Source organism: Solenopsis invicta, chromosome 7 (assembly GCF_016802725.1).
Source record: "Solenopsis invicta isolate M01_SB chromosome 7, UNIL_Sinv_3.0, whole genome shotgun sequence".
NCBI classification, from domain to species: domain Eukaryota; kingdom Metazoa; phylum Arthropoda; class Insecta; order Hymenoptera; family Formicidae; genus Solenopsis; species Solenopsis invicta.
The window spans coordinates 11,949,527-11,976,739 of NC_052670.1; the positions used below are offsets into that span (position 1 = coordinate 11,949,527).

At 34.9% G+C, this 27,213-nt stretch overlaps 3 protein-coding genes and 1 pseudogene across 3 annotated transcripts; 3 read left to right on the top strand and 1 right to left on the bottom strand.

Moving 5' to 3' along the window:
- Positions 1 to 1,914: 1,914 nt before the first annotated feature.
- LOC105203342 lies at positions 1,915 to 4,498 on the bottom strand (annotated as a pseudogene).
- A 4,845-nt stretch (positions 4,499 to 9,343) lies between these two features.
- Positions 9,344 to 11,330, top strand: LOC113005875 (nuclear pore glycoprotein p62-like). Its single transcript, XM_026141787.2, has 3 exons — positions 9,344 to 9,667; positions 9,837 to 10,051; positions 10,207 to 11,330. The coding sequence occupies exons 2-3, from the start codon at positions 9,965 to 9,967 to the stop codon at positions 10,405 to 10,407; spliced, it is 288 nt and encodes a 95-aa protein (XP_025997572.2). The 5' UTR covers positions 9,344 to 9,667; positions 9,837 to 9,964; the 3' UTR covers positions 10,408 to 11,330.
- A 5,168-nt stretch (positions 11,331 to 16,498) lies between these two features.
- Positions 16,499 to 19,289, top strand: LOC120358295. The gene is made up of 2 exons (XM_039452040.1): positions 16,499 to 16,632; positions 17,179 to 19,289. The coding sequence occupies exon 2, from the start codon at positions 17,346 to 17,348 to the stop codon at positions 18,555 to 18,557; it is 1,212 nt and encodes a 403-aa protein (XP_039307974.1). The 5' UTR covers positions 16,499 to 16,632; positions 17,179 to 17,345; the 3' UTR covers positions 18,558 to 19,289.
- Positions 19,290 to 19,908: 619 nt separating this feature from the next.
- Positions 19,909 to 20,734, top strand: LOC120358320. The gene is made up of 2 exons (XM_039452166.1): positions 19,909 to 20,228; positions 20,336 to 20,734. The coding sequence occupies exons 1-2, from the start codon at positions 20,033 to 20,035 to the stop codon at positions 20,458 to 20,460; spliced, it is 321 nt and encodes a 106-aa protein (XP_039308100.1). The 5' UTR covers positions 19,909 to 20,032; the 3' UTR covers positions 20,461 to 20,734.
- The last annotated feature ends 6,479 nt before the right edge of the window (positions 20,735 to 27,213 follow it).

The following is a 27,213-nucleotide window of genomic DNA, read 5'->3' on the forward strand; positions in this document are numbered from 1 at the left end:
ATTATACGACATTAAATAATCATCATTTATTCTGGATTTTAAAAAGAAATTCATTGAACTTGAAAAATTTTAGTTATGGTTAATAAATTTTTTATATTTTTTAATTTCTCGAGTGTACAATACTCGTTAACAATGAACTTTTTTATCAATTTGAAATAGAATTTTTGTTTCATATAAAACATAAAAATATCATAGCAAATTTTTTAAGCAATTAAAGATTTTTGAATTTTTTTCAGTATCGTGTATCATGAATTGTATTACATAATAAGTAAATAAGAATTTTATTAAAATGCTTTCTATCTAAAATTGCTTTTGATATAATTTTATTTCGTTCCTTGCAATTTAATTTGTTAAAAACATTTTTTCAATACTTCTCATATAAAAACCGCTGATGCCTTAATATTTTCGCTAACAAAATATTGTTTTTAAATAAATTAAATAATTTGTTATTATATGTACAAAACTGGAAAATGTTAGTAGTTTTACTGATATGAAAAACACCCTAAAATGTTTCTCATGCAAGTAAAACTACTAACATTTTCCAGTCTCGTTCCATACGCTCGTCAGCGCTTGTCTCTTCTGCATATATTTGTAGATATATTGCATCTACATTTTTAATGTCGGTTTTGACCGGCCTCTTAGAAGAGACTTTTGTGGGCAGAGTTACTCTCGGTGGTTTGCCTTTGCCTCCCAAGAAGTGACGATCGTTTCTAAAGCAATTAAAAACTTATTTGAATCTAGACCTTTGGCACGGAGAGCAAACTCGCAATTCTTTATGTCTCATTTCATATGATTTATTTATATCCATCTCTATTTAGATCATGTAATTTTTTTACACTTTTAGAGCAAAATATAAATTATATTTTTATTTATTATAGACAAGCTATTCATCCATAATGTTGCATTGGTGGCATCTGTGAAGTTCAACTTTTCGTGATTTCATTACATTATAGATGAGTTCCAATAAAAAATTTTTTTGCAAAAATATACATAAATATAGAAAAAATATATAATTATGTATAAATATATACAAATTTATATAGGAATACATTTATTTCCTTTCTTTTATAAAATTTGTTTGGTACAAGAAAAATAATAATAGTAATAAGAAGACATAAAAAATTACATTTTTCACATTGTTTCTTTTACAAAAAGTTGAGATATGACAGATTTCCTAACTTTAATAGTCGTCAACTTTAACGATGAATATATCGCTTCGCGGGGCAGAGCGACACTTTTCTCTGCCGAATTCTTTCGTTTCGTGCAAAAACGCGTCGATTAAACCTAAATTAAAAATTGAAGTTGAAGTCCCTAAACTGAATAATTAGCATTTATATTTGTATGTACAATGTAATAACGTGTGGTTATTATATTCATTCCTCAAAAAGAATTTAATTTATATGTTTATTTAAAAAATTATGTTTATAAAATAATTATTTGTTAAAAATAAATATTTGAAAAATAAAAAATTGGCTAAAAATAATCTTTGTATTGTTAATTAATATTCCAGAAATTAAATAATATCCCAAAATTCCAATAACGTAAAATTAATGAAAACATCAAAATATCGAAATTTAAAAAAAATATTTTTATCTTTAATAATTAAAATCATAATTTTTTATCAATATATATTACAATAATAAATTTTTGTTTGATTCATATATTCAACATTAATGTAAACACATTAAAGATCAATTAACGACAGAAGTGAGGTGTTATTTCTTAAGAAAATTTAATAATGTTGAAACATTTTATAATTTTTAATACTATTATATAGATAAAAAGTTATTAAAATTTTAATAATTTTCTATCTATATAATAGTATTAAAAATTATAAAACGTTTCATCATTATTAAATCTTCTTTAGGCATTATGACCACATATTTTCTCAATTACAAGAAAATTTTAAAAAAATTATTTATAAATTAACCTTTAATAAATTAACACAAAATGATAAATTTACATCCATCCGTATTGGTACCATTACAACATTCATATAATAGATAAAGTGCCATGTTTAAGATTTATAGCAAAAGTGTATAACAATAATTTAGAATTTGCCTTAGCTATGTGTAAAGTTTTACTAATTCGTGATTGCATTGCGAGAATTCATTGAGTTCAGAGGTATATAAAATTATTCGGAAAAGCTGTCAAAAACATCTCTATCTCAGTGGCTTTCATTATGTGATTCCATGTAGCAAACTAGGTAGTAAAGTCGAAATGTTCCATAATTTTTAATATTGTATAGTTAGAATGTTATTAAAGGAAATAATATCTTACTTCGCTCGTTAATTAGCGTTTATATCATGTACTACAGTTATTTGGAAAGAAAAATAAAACACATTATTAATGATTTTTACAGTACGTATTAACATATCCTAGTAATAATTAATAACACTTATTATAATTATATTTTTCTTTGTTTGTGTGACCTAGGTGGATTCCAACTTACTCTAGTATCATCTGTAATTGATACAATGTTCAATTCTGTCATTTAAAGACCTTTTATAGAAGACAGTAAGCCATAAAAAATTTATAATATTAGAACATGTTATTAAGTATCTATAACAAGATATTATATAATACATAAAAAGTAAAAAATAACTTTTGTGAGAAAGTAAAAAACAACTTTGTAACTTACCATTCTATCGTTCTAATTTACCAGCTCCAATACCTTGTACTCGTAGCCTCACTGTGTTCATGCCATATTCAAGAATATGCTGAAAGATAGACAAGTATATACATTTCAATGAATATATATGTATTTTTTCTTTTAACACAATGCATCATGTTTTATGCATAAAATCTTAACATAGATCATATTCCATGTATACTTACATTACCAAAAGTTATAGCTGCTTGTTGAGCAGCGAGATTTGTCCCTTTCTTAGCATTCTTATAACTCTCTATACCTGCTGAATGTATTGCTAATGGCACTCCTTTAAAATCCATAAAATTCATAATTGTATTGTTAGGACTTGATTTTATATTAATAACATGCTATTCCTTAAATGGTACACCATTGAAGAGTCGATTCGGCATATCTGCATCAGGAAATAGGTGTTCTCTAAAGGATAATAAACAAAAAGATTATTTCCAGCACAGTCAACAAATAAATTAATAAATTCAATATATTTTTATAGTAAATTCTTTTTCTGTTTATACAGCCAATATATTATAGATTAAAATTTGCCTAACACATTTATAAAACTAAAATTTATCCAAGATTATTATTCGAAATTAAAATATGTTACGCACAAGCTTGAAGAAGGAAATACAAGTTATTATGAAATTGGTACTTATTATTATTATTATTATTAAAAAGAGAGGGTTTTACTTACTGTTGACTAATGTTGGTCGTCTCGGGCATAGTTTCTCCCTCAGTCAAGCCATATTTTGAACTATGGCTGACCTTCACCTTTTCATTTCGCATACGAATCTCTTTGCTACACAACGGAGTAGTGCAAATATTCCTTGAGATTATGGCACTTAAACGCACTAACACAGAGATCAATCGGCCATCGGCTAACGCGGTTTCTCGTAGTACGAGATATTTCGCCAACCCTAGCGAGGACTTAATTATTTCGATTAATTAGCCAATTGATTAATTGCCAATTTTATTCAAGAAATAATGCCAGGCCGATGCCAGGTCGATGCGAGTAAACTTGGATTAGATAAACAATCGTGCGGGCAGACAATCGTAATTGTAGGCTCCGGCTGATAATGTACCGTCCGGTATTACCGACTGATATAACGAAAGGCAAGTTAGTTACGTTTAGTAACTCACGAGGTCAAGGCGTGCTTCTTCAACAGACTCACTTGTGGCTCGACCCTGGTTGTAACAAGTTCAAAAATACACTCGTCGTTAATTACAATTATTCTCGTGTGCTAATTACTACCTCCTCTAATCCTGAACACCGTGGGCATTCAGAGAGGAGAAGACGGCTGCATTTGAGCCCACATTGGTGACCCCGACGTGATCAACGTCAACTGACGACGACGAAATTCGTCAAGCAAAAAGACGAAAAGAGGCACACTGAGCATCATTTCGAGAAACGTCTTGAAGTCTCGAGCATTCCGTACGAAGCCGAAGGGACCGGTTGACCTTACGCAACTACGGGTATCCTGAGTCCCCTGAAAGATTACAACGAGCGTGGTCGAGCCCAGCGGCAAGTAAAAACCACCGCATAACCACGTCCGCGAAACTTTTAAAGAAGCAGACATATTGTCTTCTGGAAACGGCCATATTTTCTTCCGGCGGACGAATTCGGAAAGCGGCCATATTTTCTTCCTGCGGACGAATTCGGAAAGCGGCCATATTTTCTTCCGGCGGACGAATTCGGAAAGCGGCCATATTTTCTTCCTGCGGACGAATTCGGAAAGCGGCCATATTTTCTTCCTGCGGACGAATTCGGAAAGCGGCCATATTTTCTTCTTGCGGACGAATCCGGGAAGCGGCCATATTTTCTTCCTGCCGACAAAATTGGAAGGCGGCCATCTTTTCTTCCTCCTTGCGAAACCATCGCAGAAACTCAGCTACTTGTCCCGCCCGTCAACGATTCATCCTCTCAAGGCATCAAGACAGCAGGCAGACAGCTGGCTGGACAAATCCTTCGAACAACGACTCACACTTGCGTACCGTAAGTCCGTTCCAAATCAAATAACGGGCGAACCGCAGAAAAGAGCTAATTCATTTCTCATTCGAATGTAATCTGTGCGCGTACCATTACACCAGTTATTTCGGATGTAAACATCGCTCTCGCCGTTGTTATAGCTCGTGTATTAATCTTGCCGTCAATCTAACTCGCATCATAATACCATTTTAATCGTTAACGCATGTGCGTATACTATTAATAGAATAAGAAACATTCGTCGCGTATAGTTAGTAATTAAACCATTACGTCATGTCGGACTCGGAACAACCAGACGGCCCCTCAGGCAACCCTCAGGTTAGCACTTACCGTGTACCTAAAATTCCGCCCTTTTGGCGCAATAACCCGGAGACTTGGTTTATGCAAGTAGAAGCGACATTTCGAATTTCGAATTGCAAAACCGATCGTACCAAGGCAGATTATCTCATCAGTGCATTAGACAGCGAGATCGTGGATCAAATCGGAGATTTAATTTCCGAAAACCCTCCTTCTACGGGTTATTACCAGTCACTCAAAGACAGAATTTTATCAATATTTTCGGTTTCACCTGAAGCACGTTTGCGACAATTACTAAAAGGCCAGACACTCGGTGACCGAAAACCCTCGCAATTATTAAATCACATGCGAACATTGAACAGTAATCAATGCAACGCAACAGTTTTAAAATCTCTTTTCCTTGAACAATTGCCTGAGTCACAGCGAGCTATTTTAGTAGCCATGAACGAACCGGATCTCCAGAAAGTCGCGGAAATCGCGGACAAAATCGCCGATATAAGCAGCCCCGAAGTGGCAATAGCTCCCATACGCGCTAGTTCTGGTACAACCAAAACGCGTCACGGTGATACAAACGCTCAGTCGGACATTGATAAGCAAATGGCAGAAGTTATTAAACGCCTTACGTCCTTAGAAAATAAGATAGCAAAGCTAAAGCTAGAACGTTCTATTTCGCGATCCCGCTCTAAATCCAAACAACGTGACTCGCAAGATCCTGACGCTAAGTCAGGTTACTGTTTCATTCATCAGAAATACGGTAAAAAAGCAACCTCTTGTAGGAAACCATGTTCATGGAAAGACGACCAAAAATCGGAAAACTAAATTCACCTTCTCGGTTAGAGGCGGCCGACCAAGGTGGATTCTCGCATAATCGCCTCCATATTCGCGATCGAAAAACCGGTCATCGTTTCCTCGTCGACACAGGCGCAGAAATTTCAGTTTTAGCCGCCTCCACAGCGCAAAAAAAGACTCCTTCAGAGCTCAAATTATTTGCTGCTAACAATACACGCATCGACACGTTCGGCGAGCGACGCCTCACGCTAGACCTTGGACTTCGTCGGGCGATTTCATGGAATTTTTGTTTAGCTGCCGTTCCGTGTTCAATCATCGGTGCAGATCTCTTAAAACATTATAGGTTAGATGTTAGTCTTAGTAAGCGGCGCCTTACGGATAGCACTACCAAATTGTTTGTCACAGGAAGTATTAATACTGTTCCGAACTTATGTCTCTCTACGGTAGATCATTCAAATGATTTTGCCAATATTCTCGCCGAATTCCGGGAAATCACAGGCGTTCCCCAAGAGGCCACTCGAAAAACGAGTGATGTCGAGCATCACATTCTTACAAATGGCCCGCCCACCGCAGAGCGTCCCCGACGTCTAGCGCCAGATAAATTAAAGGCTGCCAAAGCGGAATTCAGACGCCTCATGGAGTTAGGGATTTGTCGTCCTTCGAGCAGCCCTTGGGCCAGTCCCATCCACTTAGTTCGTAAAAAATCAGGCGAATGGCGCGTATGTGGCGATTATCGTCGTCTTAACGCCATGACAATCCCAGACAAGTATCCAGTGCCTCACCTGCACGATTTTTCCACGAATCTCCAGGGAAAAAAGATTTTTTCTTCACTCGATCTCTTACGAGCATACCACCAAATTCCCGTTGCAGAAAATGACATACCAAAGACTGCAGTCATTACTCCCTTCGGCCTATTCGAATATGTTTCAATGACTTTCGGCCTCAGAAACGCTGCTCAGACGTTCCAACGATACATGCATCGCGCACTCAAAGATCTCGATTTTGTCTTCATATATATAGATGACATTCTTATCGCTTCCTCTTCAATAGAAGAGCATAAGGAACATCTTCGTACAGTATTCCGTAGACTACGAGAATTCGGATTGTTTATTAACCCAGCTAAGTGCGTTTTCGGCGTAGAGGAAATAACCTTCTTAGGCCATCTTATTAACTCTCAAGGTTTCAAACCTACTTCAGAAAAAGTTGCTGCCATTCAAAATTTTCCTAAGCCAAGCACAGTTGTCGAACTTCGACGGTTTCTAGGTACCCTAAATTTTTATAGACGCAGTCTCCCGCATGCTGCGAGCGTACAAGCTCCACTCCACGTCTACTTGCAGGATTCACGCAAAAATGATAAGAGAGAGATAGCATGGACGATGGAAGCGGAAACCGCGTTTGTCAAGGCCAAGCAAGACCTAGCAAATGCGGCTTTATTAGCTCACCCGTCCGAGACCGCGGAAACGCGCATAGTCACAGACGCTTCCGACATCGCAATGGGAGCAGTTTTAGAACAGAGATTATCCAGTTCATGGAAACCTCTTGCCTTTTTTTCGCGTAAATTTACCTCAGCTCAATGCAAATATAGCGCGTATGATCGCGAATTAACAGCGATTTACGAAGCAATCAAGTTTTTCAGACACTTTCTGGAAGGTCGTTCGTTCAAGGTTTTTACCGACCACAAACCACTAATCTATGCGTTCAAACAGCATTCGGATAAAGCCTCTCCTAGGCAGTTGAGGCAATTATCTTTCATCGCGCAATTCACTACAAATTTTGAATACCTACCTGGCGCGGATAACGTCGTAGCAGACAATCTATCGCGTATATCAGCCTTGCAACTACCCGTGGACATTGAGTTAGTTGAACTAGCCGAGCAACAGTCGTCAGACGACGAACTAAAACACTTACTCAACTCAAAAGAGTGCTCACTTAAATTTAAAAAATTTCTTTGGGGAACCCCCCATACAGAACTATATTGCGAAATGTCAGGTGAATCCATACGCCCATATATACCAAAGCCACTAAGGAAACGAGTTTTTGATTTGTTCCACGGTCCCGCTCATCCCAGCGCTAAGGTCACGGATCAAATAATCCGTCAAAGATATATTTGGCCTAATCTTCATCGCGATGTAGCCGAATGGGCGCGAGCATGTACGGACTGCCAACAATGTAAAGTCACACGACACATTAAGCGAACTCCCGCCCATTTTACCTCCCCTGACGCGCGCTTCGAACATGTCCATATGGACATCATAGGTCCTTTACCTTTATGTCAAGGCTACCGATATTGTTTAACGCTTATTGACCGTTTTTCGCGCTGGCCGGAAGCCATTCCACTACGTGACACATCAGCCCGAACAATCGCTCAAGCGTTTTATGACAAGTGGATCGCACGATTTGGCGCACCACGAATTCTCACAACGGACCAGGGCGCACAGTTTGAATCACAACTTTTTTCTGCCCTTCTATCCCTTGTGGGCTGCAAGCGAATCCGTACAACAGCATACCATCCGGCCGCAAACGGTCTTATAGAAAGATGGCACCGCACCTTGAAAGCAGCCATTATGTGCCACGATACTCCGGATTGGGTTAGCGTACTGTCATCTGTCCTATTAGGCTTACGCACACATGTACGTTTAGACACCGGCGCCTCTCCCGCAGAATTCATCTATGGCACAACCTTGCGCGTGCCAGGCGAATTCTTTTTGCAACAAGATGTTACTCCAGACCCGCAGATCTTCCTAGAAGATTTCCGCGAGTACATGCGCCAAATTAAACCTATTCCCGCAGCACATCACATCAAAAAACGTCCATTTTGCTTTAAAGACTTATTTTCGTGTTCCCATGTATTCCTCCGTTGCGACGCGGTCAAAAAACCCCTCGAACGGCCATATACAGGACCTTATAAAGTTCTACAACGAGATTCTGATCAAGTCTTTACGCTTGAAATAAACGGTAAGCCTCAGAGCGTAGCCGTCGAAAGGCTTAAACCTGCTCACTTCATTAACGATAAGACGACGGACGTTCCCGTCATGGCGGACACCTCGCAAACAACTGAATCATGTAAAACAATGCCAAAAACTTATCCCAGCGCACGTCCGAAGAAACACGTAACTCTTAAATTAACATAAGTATTTTTATTTTTCATTTTCATGATACGTCAATAGCGTTATAAGCGCGCAGACTCTGTAAATGCGTTAATTTAGACTTAGCTATTAAGAACTATGTACCCAAGTACTACACATGTTAAACAACATATTTTCCCTTTTAGTTTATATACGTTTACACTCAGGGGGGAGTACTGTAGGCTCCGGCTGATAATGTACCGTCCGGTATTACCGACTGATATAACGAAAGGCAAGTTAGTTACGTTTAGTAACTCACGAGGTCAAGGCGTGCTTCTTCAACAGACTCACTTGTGGCTCGACCCTGGTTGTAACAAGTTCAAAAATACATTCGTCGTTAATTACAATTATTCTCGTGTGCTAATTACTACCTCCTCTAATCCTGAACACCGTGGGCATTCAGAGAGGAGAAGACGGCTGCATTTGAGCCCACATAATCACTAAGCTATTGCCATCTCTCGGCATCTCACGGCATCGCGAAAACGAGAACGATACCTTCAGGGCCTATAATCTCTTATGTAAATTTTGTAGACAGCGTTTGTGGCGTCCTCGCTGGACCACCCTAGGCCAAATGAAACTATTAAGCAATATCTGTCGGTAAAATGGTTGATAAATCTCGCATGGTACATACTGGTTCATGCTTTGTTTTCGTTACATGTGCAACCATGTGCAACGCAGAACGTGCGCGGATTTATATTTCAATATATTTCAAAAGTATTCAGCAGTGTTCAGCAGTGTTCAGCAGTGTTCAACAGTGTTCAGATTTTGTCCGGAAAGAAGAGAAAGAAGTAGTTCAGAGGCCTACTCGTACAACCTATTGATAAGGTAAGTGAATTTTATTATATAACCTAAAATAACGTAAAAGAAAAAAAAACCAAACAAAAAAAAACACACAAAGTTTATGTTTGAAAGATCAATTTTTGCTCATTACCAATAAGACATTTGATTACCTTGCAGTTCAATTTTAGCTAACTACAAACATCTTTTATTGCAGCGTTAATTCCATGAGCGGTATTCTATCAGGGGCTATTAATTTCTGTTAACTCGAAGAATGTATTAATAAATGGACCTTGGAGTAGAAAGAGCAAGAATAAGTGCTTGTGAATCAAGCGACACAAGTTAATGCTTGGGACAAATGGGGACAAAATAGTAATGCTGAATCAAGAAGTTGAAAGAGTGAAAATCGAGTGGCAGCAATTGGATTATGTTGTAAGTTATATTTGTACATTTCCAATTATGTAAACATGTTTATACAATAGTAACATAAATAACTTTAATAACTAAATTTTTATTTTATTATGTTAATTATTTACTAAATCAATTATTAAACTTTCATTAAATTCAAATAATTGTATCATTCACAGGTTGGACAACAGAAAGAGTTGCAAGAATGTTTAGTACCATTAGAAAAGGAGCTAGCATTATTAAGAAACAATAGCATCAAGAAAAAAGTAGCATTGGAAGAAAACATCACAAAAATTAGTGCCATCCTTCACATGATTTTCTTCATAATCTCAGCGTGGGAATACAACGCCCTGATTCCGAGCAACCGGGTATGCCATTAAGGATGTTCTGGCGCGCGCACGCGCGCGCACACACACACACACACACACACATATGTAAAATACATATGTGTTTATCGCATAAACTAGGATTATTGCAATATTAATAAGTTAACTACTTTTTTTCTTACGCATACAATAGAATCAATTTTGTTAAAATCCTTTTTTTTAAAAAAACAGCACCATTTTCATAATTTACAATTTTTTTCATTTATCCTAGTTTGCGATAAGCAGACATATCATGTATGTTACATATATGTAAAAGTAGAATACTTTCTACGTAAGCAATAAATTCAATTAGTAATGAAATAAATTAGCAATAAATCAATAAGCAATACGCAATAAATCAATTTACAATACAACTTGAACCAGAATTCTAGTCGCAGCTAGATCTTCGTGCTTGTATTATTTGTGTGATTTTATACTTTCCTCAAATTCAATAAACTGTGCGCCGAATTGTTTTTTCAGTCATAACACAGCCCTACATTGAACAAGATTGAGTAATATCACGTATTATTAAAATTGAAATTAATATTAACCCCCCCCCCCCTGAAAAAACTGCAAAGAATTTATTGTACAAAATATCACCTCAGCCAGGGTTCAATGTAAGGCTCTATTATGACTAAAAAACAATTCGGCGAACAGTTTATTGAATTTCAGGAAAGTGTATAAAATCACATAAATAAAACCACAAGCACAAAGATTTAGCTGCGATTAGAATTCTTGTTCAAGTTGTATTGTAAATTGATTTATTGCGTATTGTTTATTGATTTATTGCTAATTTATTTCATTGTTAATTGAATTTATTGCTTTGTTTATATTTCGATATGTTTAATCTATAATGTATGATTAAGTAAATATACATAACACATGTTGTATTTTACATTTATGCAAAATAAAATATGACAATTTTATTTTTACCAGTATTTCCTTCGTAATGTTTTCTTTTTTCCCTAATTATTATTAATATTAACTATTACCGACAGATACCTAAATATTACCGACAGATATTGCTTAGTAGCAAGTAGTTCCATTTTACTTGAGGTGGTCCAGCGAGGACGCCACTAACGCTGGCTTCATCGAAATACACGGGAGATTGGAAGCCCTGGATACCTTCTTCTTCTTCTTTTTAAATTGGCACCCGTCCCCAGTGTTTAGGGCAGGGACGATTTGGCCATTGCAGAAAGTTGTATGGGAAACAAAAGGCTTAAATAGGAATACAGAATATGATTGAACAAAAAGTAAGGAGGATTGCGTCAGCAATCCTAACCGCGCTTTTTCACTCTATTACAAACACGCTTACTGGTACACGGCCAACCAGCGACTATCGGGAACGATACCGACTTGGTGTAATACCGCGCGCACCGACGAGAGGCCATTGAAGACCGCTGATCTTACAGAAGTTGGTGTAGTGACTCGAAAAATTCGTTGCACGCTAACGCCCTCTCAGTAATATTGCGGCTGCAGTAGGAAACATTACAATGTAAAGAATTGGTACAACGGTAATACATCGACGAGATTATTTTTTCGGGAAATATTAAGGCGATGCTGGAGATACTGACTGAACGCTATTATTTTTAATTTCAGTAAACTTTTTATTGAATTTACACAATCATAAATCCTTCTCTACAATTAAAGTATTGACAAAAACATAATACGCTGGCTACAATTTGACACAAAAAACGGAAAAAATTTGCAAAACTATGTGCTTCTGTAGTAGTCTTGTGACAATATACAGGGTGTCCCAGACCAATGTATAAATATTACTACGATAAGGTAGAAGGGATCAAGATAAATCAAAAATAACAGTTTGCGATATTAGCAATTTTTGTGTAATAAAATATTAAAGTCAGCCAAATAAGAGCACGCGGAGAGGCAAACAGTTGGTCGCCTGAGCCGTAAGACCGCCCGGCTCGACACGGTGCGGTGCCAAGCTATCCTTTCTCTCGCCGCGCGCCACTTACCGTCGCCTACAATCGGGCCGCAATGGGCGGTCCTACGGCTCAGACGAGCGACCGCTTGTCTCTCCGCGCGCTCTTATTCGGCTGACCTTAATATTTTATTACTCAAAAATTATTGCAAATATCGTAAAATGGTATTAGACTTTTTCATTTATCTCGATCCCTTCTACCTCATCGTGATAATTTTTATACATTGGTCTGGGACACCCTGTATATTGCGTATAAAAGTTTTAGACTTTGTACCTACAAAATAACCATCCAGCGTATTGTGAATTACACGTAAGATTGTTAGTGTGTTTTCAAAACAATCCTAGAAGCTTTAGTATAAAAGATATTTCTAATCAAAAATATCGTGTTTATGTGTGCGTGCAGAATCGATGTGAGAATCGGTGAAGAGTGAGACTGAATGAGACAGAGCACTAGTTTAATTCCTCGATGTTGCACTAGAAGCGCTAAAGTTAAAAGAACAAAGAAAGATGAGTGCGTTTGACAAAGAGCGCTAGCCTATTCCCCTTACTCTTTGCCTCACGCGCGACCCAAGGTTCGTAGAAAAAAAATCTGCAACAATCTGAAGTACCGACGTCGAGTGAGTTTCACCGTCAGTCCAGCATCGCCTTAAAGACGTCTGTGTAGAGCCATGGATTAAGGTAAAAGTCCCCATTACGGAACACCTGGGTAATCGTGTCCCTCACATGGAACAATATTAAATAAATCAAAATAAAAAATAATTATGATGAGCTTTGATGAATATAAAAATTTTATCAATATTTACAAGTATTATTGCTTAAAAAAAATGTGCAACAATATTGTTTTGTAATAATTAGAATTAACAAAAAATACTTGATTGTGTCTGTCTCGAAAATCGTGCGAATCGGTGATTATTCCAATCGGAACTGATTTTACTTACTCATTAAGAGTTTCAACTATTTTTATACATTTAAATGGTTTTGAATATTCGGAAATAACTTAACTTGCAGCTCTTGGTTCATAGAATCGAATTATTTCATGTGTTTTTTTACCTGAAACAGTTTTTTATAAAATAAACTACTGTTTCATAAGAGGTACATAAAATTGGCTGTAGTATTTATGGAACGATCCGGAGAGGTGTTCCAACCCTGATAGCACATAAAGTTTCAGTTATGTTGCAGGGATGTTTCAATGTCTCAATTGTATATCATTACATTTGTAATGTCTCTGAGACCATTTTTTTTGAAATATCATAATTAGGATATTTCTGCAAGCATCTTGATTAAAACCTTACATTTGAAAGGTTTTTGCAATGTAATATTTTGCAACATTGCAAATGTAACTTTCAAAGAGATTTCTGAAATGTCTCAACTGATAAATGCGCGCGCATATCATATATTATTGCAAAATCAAGCCGTACTGCGCTGCGATCTACCGCGCGCGTGATCGATGCCTATAACCTAAAATCTTGTAAACGTTGAACTGCATTGAACAAATATATTTTATTTGCGTTTTGACGTGCGGCGGGATTAAGTGTTAAGTGCGTGTGTGCAACCATTCGAAATAAGGCAAGACAAAGTCTTTTTGGATACAAAAGAATCACGCTCACTGGTACGCGGTCATAAAAAAAAGGTGGATATAGGATTGGCGAAAGAAGATCCTTCTTAGTGGTGAGACATTGTTTCAATGTTATCTTTTATTATTATTTCCTTTTGCACGATTCTTAAATACACAGAAAAATATATTTTAAACAATTATTTTATAGGCGAGGAGCAGTTTTGAGAGCAAAAGCATATGTTATGCGTTTATGATTATGTATCTAATCTAATGTGTCTGTATGAGTGCCCTGAATTAATTGAACCTTGGGGTAATGAATTTGAAGCTTTGTATACCAGGTATTGATATGTATTTCGAATATTATTGAAAATTACACTACTGGAGCTTATATAATTTATGAAAAAAATATATTTCTCTGTCATATTTAGATATGAAAAAAAAAACAGGTTCTCTCATCTGTATTGTACGTCTCGAAGACAAATTAAAGCCAGAGAGTTGATGAGGCTTTTCATTATTCAAATACAATTCAAAACAGGAGTGCCATATATAGTTTTTAAAGATCATTGTAATCGCACATCAAACCATCAGAATCTGAGCACAAAGCTATAAACAAACTCAACGTCCAAATTTTTGAGACTTTATTATGGCACTCTAGAAGCAAGTTGTGAAATAATTATCGAGAAAGGTCCTTATGAGTCATATGAAGGCAGTCCAGTTAGTAAAGGTGTATGTATCTAAGATAAATATTTTTTAATTATCTATTAATTGTTAGGAATTATTTACATCTGGAACATGTAAAATTCTTTTTGTACATTTTCTAGTACGACATGTGGAATGTGAAACCAACAAATTTATGGAATTTTGGATATTTTGAAGGTAAAAATTTGTAATTTACCGACTTTCCGCGCGCGGATCAGCTCGTCGGATTCCCGGCGCGAGGCCGCGGAAATGGTTCGACGCGGGAGAAAGGAAGGTCGGCGGAACGGCTTTGAATAATTCGAAGCGAGTTTTGAGTTCAAATGCAGCTTATACAATTATATTTCTTATCTACTATTTACACGGTTGCGCTATTTACATATATACATACAATACGGTGAGGTAGGCGCGTCTCGGCGTTAGCCCGCACGGGAGCGTATAGACGCGGGGGGGGATGCGGTCCCCGCGGTCTGCGTGTCGTGCTCCGGCGACGCGGTAGGCGTGGCCTACGGTACCGTTCACGGTTCTGGCCGGTGAGACGCGATCGCTTTGGGCGGATCGGATTCCCGCACGGTATCGCGGTTTCGCGACGGGGATCGTCGCAGGCAGGTTGGACGCGCGACACCCTGTCAAGTACCTTGACCCGGGACCCCGAACACGGCGGTCGCGGTTTTGGTGGGTGTCGCGGGGAGAGGAGGGCAGCCTCTGGGTTACCGGAGGTCGGCTCTTGGACCGAGACTCGTGGTCCTCGGTTCGCGGAGGCTGGTGGCTATTGAAAGGAGTTGCGTCGAAGGCGGAGTATCCTCTCGCCGCGGCCAAGCACTCTTCGACCGGGTTTTCCGACTTCAGGAGCAGGATATTGCCGACGCAGCGGATCGGGTTCGGGAAGCTGGTCGGTGGTAGAGTTCCCGTTTCTCGTCGCGGTGGCCCTATTTATACCGAGCGACTCCGCTCGCCTCCGTTATCTTTCTCGGCGCTTGACGGCGGAGTCGTCGGGGAAGGGAGGACCGCGTGTTCTCCGAGTCCGAGAGCGCGTGCGCGCCGACTCAGCGCGTGCGATGGCTCGGCGCGTTTCTTCTGGCGATGTCTATCGCCAGGCGGTATCGCGGTCTTGGATTGTTTAAAAGTGGGTGCCCACGGCACCCCCGGTTATGGCCCGGCGGCCTTTTCGGCTGCTGTTTGCCGTGGCGATGCTTTTGCTATGGGGTGCATCGTCACAAATTGCTAAACGGAGTGCGCAATTCTTTGTCGGATAGCTTCAGTTCATTTTTCTTCAGTTTATTTTCTCCTGAACTCTATTGTGAGTACTACAATGATCACTTAAAAAAATTATCTATATTAAAGAACGGAAAGATATGCATAAACTTTTGCATGGTAAAATAAATATTTTTATATGATAAAAATGGTACCGTTATTTCTAATAAGTATAATAATGTATAGTATAACAAAATTATTTTACCAATTATACAAGTTATGTTGGTTTAAAGTTTTGCAAGCGAATACAATTTTTTCAATTTCGGCCCTGCAGTGTGGCTAACTTCCGACTCTCATTTTAAAATCAGATGCCAACATGTTACACATCAATCGCTAAAGTGCGGTCGAAACTAAAAAGGAAGTATTTGCTTTTAAAACTTTACACTGACATAACTTGTATAATTTGTAAAATTATTTTAATATATCGTACATCATTATATATTCTCTCTCATTAGAAAGAATTCTACAACTTTTATCATATAAAAATATTCACTATACCATATAAATTCCTCATTATAAAGTCAGATGGTGGTCTCGAGCTCTCAATTTCAAGCTTTCCAAATGTTTAAGTAACTTTCATATTATAGAAATAATATTGTAAGCAACAATTTAAAATTAAATTGCGCGCCCTCAGTATAGTGTCTCACAAGGGGTTTCCCTTAGTAACAGCGAGCGGTCCAAGTCTCTAACAGATGGCGAATGTGGCGTACGGCAGGATCGAGGACGATCGTGCCGCGTGGCGACTGACGATTATTGTTGCATCAGTATTATATGAATTAAGACTAAATAAATTGTGAGTTACCACGAGGAAGGATTCTCATAAGAATACGCAGAATAGATTAAATATTTTGTTAATGCATTGACTCATACACTGACTGCGATAAAATGATGTGAACACATATTTCTCTGTCTTCCATATTACACATTTATAGAAAAGATAGAGAAAATGTCGTTTACATTGTCTTTTATCAGTTTTACCCATTTCATAAATGACATTTCGCAAAAAAAAACATGATTTGAAGCAAGTGTTGTTTAACGCTTTTTATTATTTTGGCACTGCATTGACGATGAGTTCAAAGACATCACGTATATTTTTATTTAAAAGTAACCTGTTCAATATGAAAATATGCAGTACTATAATTTTTTTATATACAAATTTTTGAAGTTGGACAAAATTTTTTATTTATTTAAAAATTGAACGATTTATTCTAAAATTAATTAAACTAAATAATTGAAGTATAAACGTATTTATTTTTCTCATTTTTTCAATTTGTCATTACTCTGGATTTTTATTGTTACAATTTTTTTTAAAGTAACAACTTATGTTATATCGTTCCAGGTCTTTATTGTTCTATACAGAGAGTCGATTGAAAGGAGAACAAAAAGTTGACATTTATTGAAACCAAATTTATTATAAATCTATTGGTACTAGTATACAGCATTTGCCGTTTGTGCGTGCCAGAAAAATTTCTCGGAAAAGCGTATGTATAATCACATATTTTCTTAATGGATAAAAAACGGAAAAGATTTTCATGTTACTCTCAAAGACATATTCGAAGATTGATTGCACAAAATACTGCTATAGATGTAGATAGTAATATAGTCGAACCAACACCAGGTTGTTCTTATGTATCTTCCACTGAAAAAAAAATTTCAGGCAAAATATTTCAAAATCAAAATGATAATACAATTCCAAAATCAAGTACCGATTCTGATAGTGACGATGATAATTTTGACAATAATGTTAACTTTAATATTGTTAATAATATAGATTCAACAGAAAATATCGATGATGTACGTTTATCTGACGAAGTTGAAGATTATTTACAGTCAACAAGTGAAGTTGAAGAGTTTGAGTCAGAAAGTGAATCGGCAAATGAAATTGATAATGCAAATGTACAAAATTATAATGATTTTAAAAAAGATTTGTGTCATTGGTTTATAAATGATCGTATATCGCATAAATCTGTACGCAATTTATTGGTTATTTTACGGAAACGTACAGGTTTGCCATTTCCTAAAGATCCGCGGACTTTGCTAAATACTCCCAGAAATGTCGAATATATTCCTGCAGAAATGAAGTATTATCATTTTGGTTTTAAGAAAGCTCTTACGAAAATGCTGCGAGAACATGTTCATCAAGTTGGTCCCACTAATATTCTTAAAGTTTTTATAAATATTGATGGATTACCGATTACGAAATCTGGTAATGCTTCTTTGTGGCCTATATTATGTTCGAATTCTGTTACGAAATCGGTATATATTGTTGAGGCATACTATGGCGAAGCAAAACCTGCAAATAATAATCTCTTCTTGCAACAATTTGTCGATGAAGCAATTTTAGTAATAAATAATCCATCAATTAATGATGACGGACAAAGAGTTGAAATTAAGATCCATGGGTTAATATGTGACGCCCCAGCTAAGTCTTTTATTTTAAATATTAAAAACCATAATGGATATAATAGTTGTACGAAGTGCACTATTCAAGGAAAGTACATTAACGGACGAGTATGTTTTCCTACAGAAAATTTTGCTTTAAGAACTGACGAAGATTTTAGAAATTATAAGTATGATCATCAGATAGGAGAAACAATATTAAACAGTATTCCTAATTTTAAACCTGTAACAGACGTACCGCTGGATTATATGCATTTAGTGTGTTTAGGAGTTGTCAAAAAACTAATTTTACTTTGGCATATTGGACCAATTCAGTGAAACTTTCAAATTATATGAAACAAATGATATCAGACGCATTAATTAATTTACGAAACACAGTGCCTTCTGAGTATCATCGAAGACCGAGATCTTTGAAAGATTTTAGACTATGGAAGGCAACTGAATTTCGCTAATTCCTTTTATATACTGGTCCGGTCGTACTAAAAAATATTTTAAGAAAATAAATTTATTTAAATTTTTTAAGTTTACATGTTGCAATGACTATTCTTACAAGCCCAATTCTTTCAAAACATATTGTTAATGTAGACTATGCGCAAAGTTTATTAGAATATATTGTTAATTTATTTACTCAAATTTATGGTGAGCAATACGTTTCTCATAATATTCACAATTTGTTACATATTTGTACAGACGTTAAAAAGTATGGTTCTGTAGATGAGTTTAGTGCATTTCCGTTTGAAAATCACATGACATATATTAAAACACTGATTCGTAAACCAGATAAACCTCTTCAGCAATTAGTAAAACGGTACGCCGAAATAGAAATGTTGGGTTTTAAGACCTTAAATTCCATTAACTGTTATAATAACATGAGTTTCAAAAAATCTCACAAAGCCGGACCTCTCATAGACGGATATAATGTTGTTTCTCAATTCAAAATACTTCAGACTAATTCATACTCAATTCACTGCGCTAATCAACAAAATAATTGTATACTTTTAGAAAATGGAAATGTAATTTTAGTTTTAAATTTTGTAAAATCTGAAGATTCTAAAAAATTAATTATTAGTAAAAAATTAAAACGTATTAAAAATCTGTACTTGGTACCTTGCGAATCAAGTACATTTAATATACAAATTGTGACTGAAGAGAATCGCATACGTGTATGGCCATGCGAAAAAATTCAAGCTAAAATGTGGAAAATGCTTTATAAAAATAATTTAAGTATTGTGTTTCCTATCATACACACATTTATTGTATTTAAAATTTATTGTATTAATTTTTAAAAAATTTTTAAAAAATCTGACTTTACATTTCTTTAATATAAAATATGCTCATAGTAAATTGTTAAATAATGTAGCTAGGATAAAATCTAATATAATAATGTAGCTAGGATAACATCTAATATAATATTTAAAATATAATGGATTTCAATTAATTCTACAAATACTTGATAATTAATAATATATACGAAAATTACGATAATATTATAGTTTCATTACATACATTAAAAAACGACAATTCTAAAGCTTCTTTTTTATTTTATTTCCTTTTTTCATTTACTTATTTACTTTCATTAACTTTATTTATCTTTTCCTTTTATTTTCTACTATTATTATACCAGATAATTTAAATTAATGTTAAATTAATTTTTTTTAGTTGCTCATATTAAATTGCTGTAGCAAGATTCCGACAAGAAAATCCGAAATCAATTACGTAATACGTTTTGTATAGAAAAATGTATTCATTTATTTTAATTAGTTTTTAGGATATTTATAGGATATTTATCAAAAATGTCGGAATTTACAATTGCACTTTTTGATGACGGACTCCAATTGGTTCCTTCATCGTGGATTTTTAATGATAATACAATGTGTCACTGGCCGTCTTATATGAGCGAACAGAAAATTCGGAAAACAATTATCGCAAAAACCAGTCCTGATTGCACCTGGACTACTCATAAAATTCTGCGCATTTTTGGAACGTCAAGTGAGTAAATTTATTTTGCGACAACTTTAATTTACGTCAATAAATAGCATATTAATATAATAAAATGTTGCGATTTTATACATTGTATTCTCAATTAATTTTTGCAGGTACATATGAGTCAGGAATTGAAAAAGTAAAACTTGCCCAAAAATATTCCGACTTGGATACTTCCGACATCGACATTTCACGTCACAAACGTACAGCACGCAAAAAAAAAGACATTAAAAAATGATAATTTTGTATATCCTTCGTCAGGTTCTGACGACAGCGATCAAAACAATAACACTGTTCCTAAAAAAGAAGTGACTGAGAAAATAAGAACATTTGCAACACCACCGCCGCCGTTGCCGAAATCATTTATTGCTAATGAACCAACAAACACAAAAGTAACACAAAACAAAGATCTGCAAAGCGAAGAACTTTTTTCTAAAAAAAATATGAACAAAGAGTCCTCATCTACTTTGTTAGCCACTCGAGACACTACAAACATAAAAGTAATACAAAACGAAGATCTACGAAGTGATGAACTCTTTTGTAAAAAAAATATGAACAAAGAGTCCTCATCCACTTTAGTAGACACTCCAGGCAAAAGTTAATACTATACAAAATTATATATTTCATATATTATATTAACACTAACAAAATTACTTATTTTTTATAGTACGATAGCAATTATTATGTATGTATTCAAAAATATTTCTACTTTTTCTAGATATTCAGCTGCAATGAAATATTGAGACGATTAAACCAAATATTGGCAAAATTAAATTCAATAGATGATCGTCTCTGCAAAGTAGAAGAAAATCAAAGTATTACCCAAAAGAATAAAGAAATATCAGTTTTGCAAGAACTTGTAACTCTACCTTTAAAAACTAACGAGGAATTACAAAACATGGAGAAGGACCTCGAAAATCAAGATTTTTTCGAACAAATGGTAAATATTTTTCCAACATATTTCTTTAAATGTACACCCAGCATCATTGATTCTGGTAAAATTTTTCAAACTGAGAAGTAATAAATTATAATTTTTCTAGGCAATTTTATTTAATAGAATCGGAGGACGTGACAGTCACGAATTGATTATAAACATTTTAAAAAGATCAATCGCAAATGAGTTAGCAATACAATACAGCTGGGCCGGAAAATTAAAGAAAATGGGATTTAAGGATCTGCTGCTTTCGAAATGTATTATGCGTAAGTTTCGAGATATTAAATTATTTTTAGAGAGAGAGAGTTTATTAATACAATATTAAAAATATAAATATGATTAATAAATATGTTAATAGGAGCTGTGCGTATTACGGACGATAAAGTAACTGACAAAGACATGATACAAAACATCTAAATGGCTCGTACAAGCCACATTAAGATATGAACGCAGCCTCGAACCAAAAAAAACGTAAGTTTTTTCGAAATTGGATTAAATTAATAAATTTTTGAAAGATATTGAACAATATAATGTTAATTTTCTACAAATTTGCTGTATAATTGGATTTATTAATAACTTAATATAAAAACGGAGTTTATACACAAAAAATCGGCCTTTAATATATATATATATATATATATATATATATATATATACACACATTCAACCAAATATAAAACTAAAATATATATCAACGTCAAAGTTAACTTAATAATTTAATTTTTTTTTAGTCGATCGTGCTTTTTGATCAATGAAATAATGAACCGTTTATTTTACATTGCATTTTTAAATGTTACTTAAGTAACAATGAAACTTTTATAATACTTAATAACATATTCATACAAAACACATTATATAGATACTATATACATTTTTATATGGTAGTGTTTAAATTTTAATTGGTTCAACATCTTTCATCACCATCTTTCGCCGAAAGCGGAGTCGACTTATATATGGAAAAAAAATGATAACATTAACTATATAGTTATAATACATTTATATATATTTTTAAAGGCCGATGTTCGATCTAGAAGTAAAGTGAATATATGAGAAAATTAAATACTGAATCTTTAATTATTTCATTTTAGAAATACAAAGTTATTCAACTTTGTATTTTTCTCATTTGCTTCAATTTTTTACTATCAAGTCTTTTGAACAAATAATAAATTATATATATAAATATATATATATATATATATATATATATATATATATATATATATGTATGTATATATTTATATGCTATCAATAATTTTAATATATTTTATTATTTCATTTTTAGTAAATATCAGAATGAGACGGCAAATGACGACAAATAATATATTTAACTTATATATATATTTTATATATATTTCTTTTTAATTATAAATGAGGTAAGCAATATGCGACCATTCTGCAATAGCGTAGTTGTAAAATATTGCAAGGCACAGTTACAAGTCCATTTTTATTAACGAAAATAGAATAGTATCGTAACTTCCTTATATATTATCAATTATTTGTAGAATTAATTCTACAAATAATTGATAATATATAAGGAAGTTACGATAATATTACATTTTGATAACGTACATAACGTACATAAAAAAAACCACAATTCTAAAGCTTCTTTTTTATTTTATTTACTTTATTTAATTATTTTCTTTTACTAACTTCATTTATCTTTCCTTTTTATTTACTACTGTCAATATTATTTACTATCACATTAATTTCATAGAATAATTATTCATATGTTAATGATATTTACGTGAGAAAAAAGTATTTATATATTGTACTATTTTATTATTATATATATTATATTACAAATATTTTATAATTTCATTATTAATATATATATCAATATAAAAAATAAAATCATTATTATTTAATATCTATTTTCTTAATTTATTTTTTCCGTACCTGTAATATTAGAAATGAAACCAAAGACATTGCAGCAACCTTACCGAGACAATCCATAACCAATTTGTAACATTGCAGAAATCTTGCAAGAAACATTATGTAATATTTCAGAAATGTTTCTTGTAACATTTCTGCAATGTTGCAAATGTAACCGAAACGGACATTTTGACATTTCTGCAATCTTGCAGAGACGTCTCAGAGACATTACGCAATGTTACTGAAATAGTTTCAAGATTTCAATGTAATGTTCCTGCAACGTTGCAGAAATCTTTTTGTGCTATCAGGGAAGTCTACATACCTAGCCTCTAAGGCATGTACCGTTTTATGAAACGCATATTGCATAATAATAAAGTCGCATTACAATATGTTTTAAAGAAGTTTTTATTAGCGAAATTGTTACATAAAGGCTTTCAAGAAGGTAATTAAGTGGCATTTTCATCATGAATACAAGTAAGTATGCATACGTATATATAGATCTTTAAGCCTGCCGCAGACGATACGTTTTTTCTTACGGGATTGCTTACGGGCGTGCTCCTATACTGGCAGTCTTACGTGCTCCCGTACTGGAAATAGGTAGCTTATAGGCTACGCTACTGGCTTGCGTACTGGATTTTCGTAATAGATCATGTCCTATTTTTCTTACGTGATTCTGTTTTATTGTGAAAGCCAATCAGGACGCAGTCTGTATAGGTTATACTGGGTTATACCAGGTTATACTGTCGAAGTGTTGTCAAAGTTCAAACGTGAATTCACTTCGCCAACATGACGTCGTGCAGAAATGAAAAGACTTCAAAATAGTCCAAAGAAAGTATTTTATGTTTAATAGAGGCCTACTAATAGGAACCATGTTTATAGGCAATAAACACACCAAATTACCATAATAAACACAGTAAAAGTAAGGCATTAAAGAATGTATTGACTGTCGATTCCATAAATGTCGGCGATATTTATTTCGTTGTTGCAATTTTTCAATAATTAAAAATAATGCAATAGGAATTTTACGATAACGTACAATTGTTGCAATAATTTCATCCATCTCATCTATCTCATCCATATTTAAGCGTGCCGCTTCTATGAAACAAATTTCAATTGCTCAGTCCATACAAAAACTCGCACTGTGTGAAGCCACGGCCAGTACCACTGCCAATACCATTGCCCGTACGGTAGCAAGTAAGAAAATCCAGTTAAAAATCCAATAAAAAAAAACGTATCGTCTGCGGCAGGCTTAAAGCCTTACTTTGAAGTCAAAATGTAAAACTAATCTACAAATTTTAGTAATCATAGGCAAGATTACTAAAAAAGAAACCATATAAAATGTTCATGAAGTGATCAGCGAAGGATCAAATCACTGTGAAAAGATGGTCAATGAGAAAGTAACTACCAGGCCTACAAGTGACATGCGCAAAGCTTTGCAAAAAAATGTTGAATGTCTTCCTAAAATGTTAAGCAAAGAATCAGATCATTGTGAAAAGATGAATGTTGAGAAAGTAGCCACCAGGTCTGCGAGTAGCAATCCCAAAGAATCCTTGCAAAAAGATATTGATTGTCTTTCTAACATATTAAGCAAAGAATCAGAACATCGTAAAAAGCTGGTCGACGAGGAAATAATCATCTGGCCTACAGGTGACAGGTCCAAAGAAGCATTGCAAGAAAAATGTTCAATATCATTCTAAAATCTTAAGCAAAGAATCAGGACATTGTGAAATCAGTAACGAAAACAATGAATCTCTTTCAAATTTAGGTTGGTTATTTTAGTTTGATTTTAAGTAAAGTATAAATATAAATTTATATTTATATTGACACATTTTTCAGATAATAACGATGATCAGAACAAAAGCTTTGCTGAAGCTTTTACATTACCTACTGAATACTTGCCCAAGAAAAAGAGAGTTAAATTAGAAGCTACTGACAAACGTAAATTACCTTCAGTTGGAACCTCCGAAGAATGGTGGAAAGTTGAGATGGAGAAGGAACAGCAGAAAAAAATTAAGCAGAAAAGAGTTTAAAAAAAAGTTACTACAAGAGCAAAAGAAAAAATTAGCAGAAGAGAAGCGAAAGTTACAAGAGGAAATGAAAGCGATTCAAAACAAGATTAAAAATGAAATCTGACAAAGAATGTTTAATAATTTGATCATTAGTATTATTAAAAGTATTACAAGTATTATTAAAGTATTATTACTTAGATTATTTATGATAAATATGCTCATTTATTAAGTATGTTGTGAGAAATATTTTATTGTGAGATGTAAACTATAATATTTAAAAATTTTTAAATAAAAACTAAAAACGCTAATTTATTATATCTATTTATTTAACTTTAAAAAAATATTAGTAGTATAGTAAGGCGGATTCTAACTCAGGGATCTGAGGGGGGTGCGGGGCCAGGGGGGAAATTTCACGACGCGTCTTTGCCGTACTGACCATGATGATGTCACGTGAGGGGAGCGGGAGGAACATTTCACAGCATGTATTTGTCGTGCTAACCACGCCTTGAAGGGAGGGGGTGATGCCACATGCCTACTCGCTCGCACGCCAATGTTCTTTTTGCCGTGCTAACTGCGTTTTGGTGGCGTTGTCACCTCGATTTGTGCGGGGGCAGGGGGAATTTCACGGCACGCGTCTTTGCCGTACTGACCGTGATGATGTCACGTGGGGGGAGCGGGAGGAACATTTCACGGCATGTATTTTGTCATTCTAACCACGCCTTGAAGAGAGGGGGTGATGCCACCTCGCGGCGTTAGCATAGATGACATTACGTAAGCACTGTGCTCTCACTCCTTCCTGTATACCTTCTTGCTCGCACGTCAACGCTCTCAGTCGCCGTCTTGGAGAAGGGGTGATCTCACCTCGCGATGCTAATTATAGCATAGGTGATGGAATCGCACATGCGTTTTCTTTCTCATTCCCTCCCATATATTGCGCTCATCAGATGATGCGATGCGGTGTGGCGATTCATCATCCTCCTTCCCCCCATACGTTTTATCCTCGCTCGCTTGCTCATGCTCTCCCACGGCTTATCTTATACTTCGCACGCCAATGTTCTCAATCGCACGCGTTCTTATTTCTAAAATGAGAACACCTCTAAGCAATTTTTTATCTTACCATGCAGCTTAAATTTTCGATAACACAAGAGATACGTTTTATCAAGAGGTATGACAGTGTCTTACACCAAGTGACCGTTGCATATTAAACACTTTTTTATAACACGATCGCACTATTGAACGTGCATTTAACGTCTATTGAACCGATTTCAAACATCTATTAGACGTCTACGTCTACGTCTACCATACGTCTGTCGTACGTCTACCGTACGTCTATCGTACATCGACCATACGTCTACCATACGTCTATTGTACATCGTACGTCTATCATACTACTACATTGTACTACAGACGTTCGAGTGTAGTAGTACGTTAGACGTTTGATAATAGTATGGTTGACGATCATACTACTACATTGTACTACTGACGTTCGAGTGTAATACGTTAGACGTTTCATAATAGTATGGTTGACGGTTCAACCATACTATTATCAAACGTCTAACGTCTACGAATTATTTATGTATTACAGGGAAAGATAAAAAAATAAACCATAAATACGTTTATACATTTTTTATTTTAAAGCATCTTTTTGACATTGTAACCAATAATTGTATAATTTAAATACATTCTGCATAGCACAATTCTTAATATGTTTTGCACATCGTATAGTGTTCGCTGTATCCAAATTATTTAAAGATTCAATGTCTTCATAATCAGCATCCACGGTCTCGATGATAACATTATTTCTTACATTGACATCAAGTATATTCTTCAACCATTCTCGTTTTTCATGGCCTTTAACGTATACGATAGCTTCATCATCATTTTTATCATATACAGCTGTTGAAATCAGGTGCTTCGCTTTCGGATACTGAACTATTCCATCTTCCCATTGTAATCCATGGTGATAAGCAGTCAACCAAGAAACGCAAGATCTTTCGGATTTTGTCAATGCATTCCATGGCATGGAATTCGTAAAAATGTAATGCGTGAGAACGTTTCCTTGTTTCAATACCGCTACTTCCTTTACAATAAATTTTTTTCCAATGGTGAATCCTTGCAGATCCACAAATGTTGGCACAACCATGACAAGTAATTTTTTGAGACTGTACCATATCAC

What these genes read in the sequence shown, in the direction of transcription:
- LOC113005875 (XM_026141787.2), top strand. Translation starts at nt 9,965, where the DNA reads ATGCTTGGGACAAATGGGGACAAAATAGTAATGCTGAATCAAGAAGTT. An exon ending in GGCAGCAATTGGATTATGTT is followed by an intron (nt 10,052 to 10,206) that starts GTAAGTTATATT and finishes TATCATTCACAG; the next exon opens with GTTGGACAACAGAAAGAGTT.
- LOC120358295 (XM_039452040.1), top strand. Translation starts at nt 17,346, where the DNA reads ATGGATAAAAAACGGAAAAGATTTTCATGTTACTCTCAAAGACATATT.
- LOC120358320 (XM_039452166.1), top strand. Translation starts at nt 20,033, where the DNA reads ATGTCGGAATTTACAATTGCACTTTTTGATGACGGACTCCAATTGGTT. An exon ending in GCGCATTTTTGGAACGTCAA is followed by an intron (nt 20,229 to 20,335) that starts GTGAGTAAATTT and finishes TAATTTTTGCAG; the next exon opens with GTACATATGAGTCAGGAATT.